This window comes from Herpailurus yagouaroundi, unplaced genomic scaffold (assembly GCF_014898765.1).
Source record: "Herpailurus yagouaroundi ecotype Mexico unplaced genomic scaffold, PumYag 246, whole genome shotgun sequence".
NCBI lineage: Eukaryota > Metazoa > Chordata > Mammalia > Carnivora > Felidae > Herpailurus > Herpailurus yagouaroundi.
In genome coordinates, this window is record NW_024412463.1 from 8,422,228 (window position 1) to 8,429,596 (window position 7,369).

Genomic DNA, 7,369 nt, shown 5'->3' on the forward strand with positions numbered 1-7,369 from the left:
CTGAGTGTCACCTCTCCTGAGAGTGTCATTTGTCCTGAGAGTGTCACTTCTGCCTGAGTGTCACCTGTCCTGAGTGCCACCTCCCCATAGAGTGTCACCTCTGCCTGAGGGGCATGTCTGCCTGGGCACATTGCCTTTTCCTGAGTGTGTCCACCCATGCCCACCACTCAGGGTCTGGCTTGTGTCAGGCTCCCCATGAGCGTGTGTCCGGTGAAGAAGCCCGACCTAAAACCACATGGCACGGACAGGGCCCTGTGCCGAGCTCGTGAGCACAGGCCTTCCTGGGTGCCCCTCCTGCCACGACCCATCTGTGGGTCACATCATGAGAGTGCTGTCTGAGCCGGTGGGGACCCGGGGCCACTCTCTCCACAGAGAGACGGGCCATCTGGGTCCATCACGCCCAGGAGCAGGACTGCCCTCTGGGATGGGGAGGGCCGCTCTGGAGCCACCCCACCCGGCCTGCCTGCCCGCTCTCAGGGCCTGGGGTCAGGGTAGGGGTCTGGGGGGGGTGCCCAGCTGGCATTGGTGAGCCATGACCAGGTAGAATGGGACTGGATCTGCCTCGGGAATAGCCTGGGTGACCACTTTGAGCAGAGACATCCGGGGGAGCAGAGGGGCCCCCCGCGGCCGGCCCCCCACCCTGTACAACTGAGGTCGCTGAGCCCAGCTCACCCGCCAAGTGGGAGATCTTCCCGTCCGGGACACGTGCAGCCTCACGGAGCCCAATCATTGGAATCAGATTCCTGAGCAAGGGACCAGCCGGCTGTGACTGTTCCTCCTGCGTCTGCCCCGAGGACGTGGCAGGCACCCACCTGTTGAAGGCCGTTCAGGAGGCCACCCCCGAGAGCACGGGCCCCTCAGGTGTTCCCGGGCATCGAGGCCTCGTCCCCAGGCACACAGGCAGCCACTCTTTCGGGTGCATCACCTCATCCTGGCTGGTCTGCACCCATCAGAGGCCAGAGGCTCTAAAACGAGAGGAAGGAGGGACTCCAGGGAGGCCTCAGGTGATGTCCTTCGGAGCCTAGAGTCCCCACGCCATAAAAAGTGTTTGTTCAACAGAGACATGGGGTGCCCCGACTGCCATGGCGGCTCACCTCCTTCAGGCTCCTTCTATGGGGCCCGGCCCTCACCTCACCACATACCAGACTTTCTTTCTCCTTCAAATGAAAACAAAAACAAAAACGTCTTGGCAGACGGTTTCCAATTCCGGCTGGTCAGGAGTCCAGCCCGTTGCCCGAGACGAGCAGACATCCCCTTGGCAATGGGCGAGGGTTGGGGGGGGGTTCTCTGGGGGAAACAGTGCTCCCCTCCCCGGGTTACTTATTCATTCAACACTTTGTTCCCACTTACGGATGTGCAGATTCTTAGTTCACCCTGTGGGTTATAAGCCAGCATCACCATTACGTATTTTGTGGCTCACATCGAGGCCCACAAAAACTGGGGTTGAGGGTGGAGCCTCTAGGCCGTGGCCTGCGGCCTTAGAACCTCAAACCTTGGCCGCCTGCGGGTTTTTTGTCTCCCCCCCCCCCCCCCAGGGATCCCAAGACCCATGTGTCTCACCCCGCTCCCCAGTGCCCGGTACTACGACGAGCCCAAGGCCCTCAGCACCTCTAAGCTGGCCTTCCCCGTGGGGACCCCACACCAGAAGCAGCAGCACACCAGACCTTCTGAATGCAAAACTGGGTGGGAGGGCATCCGACAGGGTCAAGTTGGGGGCCGTGGTCTCTCCGCACCGCCCTGCTGTCCTGCTGTGCAGACTCCTCTCCGGGCCCAGACCCGACATGGCTCCCTCCGGGAAGACTTCAGGGCCCCCCCCCCTCCCCTCCGCGGCAGGATCCATTTCTCTAGCTTCGAAGCCCCTGGGGTCACCCTGTTGTCTCAGGGCCACACGTTGTCACACTTGATTTGATCCCAGCCACTCACTCCCACGGGGACGAGGACAGCTGGAGACGGGGGCACAGCCAGGCCGCAGGCCCCACGTGCTGGGCGGACGTCCGTGGTTAGGGGTCTTAGGGAGCTCTGAGCGGGCGGGGCGGGGGGCGGGGGGCGGGGACCGAGACTCTGGAAGCCGCGAACACTCATTCTCACACAGCCCGGCCGTCAGTGTGGTCCCAGCTGCTTCGGGGCCTTCGAGCCGACGGGCTGCCCAACGGTTTCGGCCCCAGGACGTGAGTGGGGTGCTCTCCCCAGGCACCGTGTTTTGGGTTCAGGCTCCAAGCTGTCCCGGCCCGGTGCCATGGCCTCTGCCTGCCACAGGCCCGCGTTTACCTTCGATGGGGGTTCGGCACCTGTAGCGTGACACCTGCTCCGGAGAGCCCCAGCTGCCCCCCAGGCGAGGGGTCTTCTGGGGCAGGCTCAGGGCCCGTGTGGGGCAGAAACTGACTCAGCCCGTTCTGTGCACGTTTCTCCGTGCGCACACGTCACGTTTTGGCATCAGAAAGCTAACCTCACACCGAAACTTGGGTGAGGCAAGCTCTCCCCAACCCCCCATGCGCACATCTGTGTGTAGCTTGCTCTTGTACACCGACGCAGAGCTCAGAGGGTTTGTGCGGTGCGAGACGTTGATCGCTGACCATGCTTTGTGGACGGGAGGCAGGGGCCGAGCCACCTGCCCGGCTCGTGCCCTGGGTAAGTGGGAGGAAAGCCAGCAGCCCCGCTCCCGGGCTCATTCTCGAATTGCGTGGGCTCTGACAGGGGTGGCGAGACTCTCCCAGATGGGGTGCAGCCAGGACTGCCTGGGAGTGACGGGACAGTGCTCTCTGCTCCCCGGGGCTCCGTCTGTCTGCTGTCCACAGGGGTCAGAAAACTCTGGCCGGTTCTGTCTGTTCCACGCACTGCTAGCCGGTGACTGGAGCCTCTGCCCATGTCCCCTGCAGGGTTTCAAAGACAACCTCCACGCTGTGTTCTGCTTGGCCGAGAACTCAGTGGGTCCCAACGCGACGAGGCCAGATGACATCCACCTGCTGTACTCAGGAAAGTAAGGCTCGTTCCTTCACCCCCTGGCTGCCCTCTGGGCATGTGGGCCCTGCTGGACCTCGTGGGGGGCGGGGAGGGGCTCTCTTGCTGGACCTCGTGGTGGCGGGGGCGGGGGGGGGCTCTCCTTGCCAGGGCCAGGCTGGTCAGCCCTGACCCACGGCCGTCCTGGAGGCAGATTTCACCCTGCTTCTCCAGCCAGAGGCGCATCCTGTGGGGGAGGACGCCCTGTCACAGGAGCCCCTGGCCAGCAGGCTGCTTGCTCCCAGGGCTCCGGGGGCAGGTGGCGGGTCACATCACTAGATGACGTGTTGGGCTCCCTCAGGGTGCCTGGCTCAGGATCCACCCTGCCTTAGGGGGATGCGCCCTTCCCAACCTTTAGGCTTAAAGTTCTTTGTGTGCCTGAAGCCCTGTCCCCACCCCACCCCCCACTCCACCTCCAGACCTCCTACTGGAGGGCTCTCCCTGCACTTCCCCCTTGGGATCGGCCCTTGAACTGCTTCCCAGCTGCAAAGGACACACTGGGAAGTCAGTGGGCAGCAGCTGAAGGAGCAGGTGGTCTAGATGCGCAATAGGAGAGTCCACTCACCGCCCCGTACATGGGCGCCTGTCTGCAGGGTGACCCCCGGAGGGGCTCCCCCTTTTGTGTTTACCTAGTGCCAGGCCGTGTGGGCCCAGGGCTGGCCCAGTGCACGTCAGGCTACCCGCACAACCCTGTTCTCCCATCTCACAGACGAAGAAACCAAGGCACAGGGGGCTGCGTGGGGTTCCCTGGCTCACAGCTGGAGAGCAGTGGGGTGGGACTGACCCTGGCGTTACATCGCTGTAGGGGTGGGAGCGGCCCTGCCTTCCGGGGAGGGAAGCGGGCTCTAATGGGGTCCCCCCAGTTCCAAAGGGACTCTGTCCCAGTGCCCCAGGGAGCACCGTCCCTGAGCAGGGGTCTCTGCGGCATCCCAGGACTGTGGAAATCAACAACACTGACGCTGAGGGCAGGCTGGTCCTGGCGGATGGGGTGTCCTACGCCTGCAAGGACCTGGGTGCGGACATCATCCTGGACATAGCCACGCTGACCGGAGCGCAGGTGGGCCACCTCGAGTCCTGGTGCTGTCCCCCCCCCCCCGCCCCGCCCCGTCCTCACAGCCCAGGGGGAGGTTGGGAGCTCGTCCCTGGCACCCAGTGGGAGGCAGGTGGCAGGGCCCATGGGCTGGGTCCTGGCGTCAGGACAGCTTAGGAACTGTCCTCCCTGGTGGCTCACGTGGCTCCCGGTTCTTTCTTTCTTTGCTCCTCGCTGCCCCTCTTGGCTTCTGTGTGCGCCCTGGGGCCCCTGCTCTCCCGCGCGGCCGCTCCCCTGCGCTCCGCCCCTCCCTCTGCCCTGGCCACCCTCCCAGGGCATTGCCACGGGCAAGTACCACGCTGCGGTGCTCACCAACAGCGCGGAGTGGGAGGCGGCCTGCGTGAAGGCTGGGACGAGGTGCGGAGACCTGGTGCACCCGCTGGTCTACTGCCCCGAGCTGCACTTCAGCGAGTTCACCTCGGCCGTAGCTGACATGAAGAACTCCGTGGCGGTAGGTTTGCGGTCCTCCCCCCGCCCCCCCCCCCCCCGCCCGGCCAGGTGGGGTGGGCCAGACCGAGTCCCAGGTGACCCCAAGACCTAGCAGCAGTGTGGACAAGGGCCCCCCAGGTGGGCCCCAGATCCGTGCTCAGGGTGGAAGCATCTGGAACGCGGATGCACCTCTCCCTGGTCCCCCTGCCTCGGGTCCATGCCAGAAGTTTCCTCCCCACTCTGGGGTCTGCCTCCTCCATCAGCTCTTTTGCTGGCTCCGCAGCTCCCTGGGGTGAAGGCAGAACCCTTAATCCGCACACGTGCAAAGCCCTTGGGGTCCCTCTCTGCAATCCCCCACGCTGGGCACCCCTGCACCCCAAGCCCCCTCTTGCAGACACCGGGGGAGGCAGTGGCTGAGGGAGATGTGGTCCAGGGGGCATGGTGGTGGGGGGGGCATCCTCAGCGGGTCCAAGTGAACCCTGAACTCGCTTTGGTGGAGCCCCTCCCCCACACCCCCGCTGCTGGCAGCAGAAAGGTCACCATTTATCCTTCTGTCCCCCTAGGACCGGGACAACAGCCCCAGCTCCTGTGCTGGCCTTTTCATCGCCTCACACATTGGCTTTGACTGGCCTGGGGTTTGGGTCCACCTGGACATCGCTGCGCCCGTGCACGCCGTGAGTCCAGGCCCCCCCCGGGGTGTCCTCTCCCCGCCTGCCCCCCACACCCCCACCCCTGCACGTACCGCACGCCGGCCTGGCCACTCCCACCCTCTCGTGCACCCAGAACCCCTCTCTGTCTCCGGGCTGAGCTCATCAGCAGCATTTCTGTGTGGAGGGTCACACTGCCTGTGGCCCGACCTCGGCCAGCCGTGCCCCTGGTCTCCGGTCTCCTCATCCCCGGAAATAGAGTGGCTGCTGTGCACGGCCCTTCTCCTCGGCTGGAGACCCCGGACCTTCGGCTCACCCTTTATCCCACCCAAGAAGACCCCGGGGGTCGGGGCCAGAGGGCAAAGAGCCATCCCACCGCCTGACTCGGCTCTGAGTGTGGCAGGATGGCAGGAGGGGGGCCACGGGCCGAGCGGGGGGTGGGATGGCTCGTCCTCGCCCTGGCCCGGGAACCCCTTCCTGCACGGGTGGGCTTGCCGAGGGGGTCTGGCTCAGCCTGGCGGAGGGCTTCCAGCCTGCCCTTTGCCCACAGGGGGAGCGTGCCACGGGCTTCGGCGTGGCTCTCCTGCTGGCACTCTTCGGCCGGGCCTCTGAGGACCCTCTGCTGAACCTGGTGTCCCCACTTGGCTGTGAAGCGGATGCCCCGGAGGCCGACGCGGAGAGGGACTCCAAGAGGCGCAGGCTCGTGTGAGGCCGGCCGCTCCCCGGCCCCCTTGTGACACAAGGCTCTTTACCTCACTTTGCACTGATTAATTTTAAGCAATTGGAAGATTATACCTTAAGATAGGCTTTGGTTTGTTTTTATCTTTAGTTGTCACAGTGATAGAAACAGCTCCTTCGTTAAGACAGCTCAGGGTCTGGGGGATGGCCCGGGGTGGGGGGGGCGCTGGGGCTTGCGGCTGTTTGAGTTACCCACCAGGCCTCCTGCCGGCTTCTTCACACTCTCCTCCCTGCAGGGGCCTCCGCACGCACGCACGACCTTGAGGCTCCGGGACGCACAGATGACCCTGCCGCCTTGGCCAGGTGGCCTTTGGGCCTTCTGTCCCTGCTCAGTGCCCGCAGGGGGTGCCCGTGGCCTTATCCTGGACAGGCCCCCAGCCCCCTCGCATGGCATCCACGTCATGGAGAGCCCAGGCCGTGCTCCAGCCAGGGCAGCTGCTGCCTCCAGGCAGCCCACCCCTTTGAAAGGATGGAAGTAACTTGTTTCAGGGACCCAATTTTACGGAAGCAAGCGAGTCTCTGGGCCCTTAGGAGTCCCTGGAGGGTGAAGTAAATATGGCCGCATCACATTACACCTGTGTCTCTGCCTCGTCTTTCTCTCACCCTGGTTGGGAAGCCCACCCTGAGGCCTGCCCGTGGCTCTGAGGCTCCCGGCCCTCCCACCTTCTCAAAAACCGGTATCCAGCATCGAGATGCAATGTGGCAACCTCCCTCTGGCCGACGAGAGCCCCGGGGTGTGGGAAGAGGACGGGGGGTGGGGCCGGAGTCCTGGGTCGGTGCCCGCACAGCCCAGGCTGGTTGGTTTTCTGAGGTTTCACGGTGTGGACTCCCAACGGGAGGCCCCTGGGGCTTTCTGGGACTCTCCCGTGGTCCTGTGGCTGCAGGGAGGGCTGTGCTCGCCCTGCGTACATCACGAGGCGAGTACCATACTGAGTCGATCATAGGTGCTGAAGGACAGGCTGTCGGGAGACTCCCTCCCCCCACCAGCACCCTGTGTGGCAGGTGAGGCAGGACCTTTGTCCCCTCTTATGCTCTACCCCGGTGGGCTGCCTGAGCCCAGAGGAAGGCATCGGGGACTCTGGCACCACCTGGCATGGAGGAAGGGGCCACATTTCCTCGGGTGGGGACCGAGGGGGAGAATGTGGCTGTGGGACACAAGTCACCAGGCTGTGCCCCGGCCCCCTGACCACCTCATCCCTGCCCAAGGGTCCCTAGGCTCCCAAGTCCCTTCCCCAGCTCTGGATATCAAGGTGACTCTCTCTGGGCGTAATCCCAAGCTAATATTTATTAACTGCCTGCTGTGTGCACAGTCCCAGCCGGGCCCGGAAAAGGCCGGGAGCAGCTCTGAGGCCCCAGCCCTGTCTGGGAAAGCCCTCACCCGACACGTGAACTCACAAATAGCAGTCACAAGGTGGTAGGTGGGCTCCGGGAGGGGAGGGGAGGCGTGGTGGGTGGCCAGAGGGGCCTG

The 7,369-nt window shown here is 64.5% G+C and overlaps 1 protein-coding gene across 1 annotated transcript in view; it reads left to right on the plus strand.

Moving 5' to 3' along the window:
• Positions 1 to 6,473, plus strand: part of NPEPL1 (aminopeptidase like 1) — a 27,269-nt gene extending 20,796 nt beyond the window's left edge. The window contains exons 5-9 of the mRNA XM_040459742.1: positions 2,877 to 2,977; positions 3,931 to 4,054; positions 4,362 to 4,538; positions 5,080 to 5,190; positions 5,714 to 6,473. Coding sequence (XP_040315676.1) covers positions 2,877 to 2,977; positions 3,931 to 4,054; positions 4,362 to 4,538; positions 5,080 to 5,190; positions 5,714 to 5,872 — 672 coding nt within the window. The 3' untranslated portion in view covers positions 5,873 to 6,473. The remainder of the gene's footprint in view (positions 1 to 2,876; positions 2,978 to 3,930; positions 4,055 to 4,361; positions 4,539 to 5,079; positions 5,191 to 5,713) is intronic.
• The last annotated feature ends 896 nt before the right edge of the window (positions 6,474 to 7,369 follow it).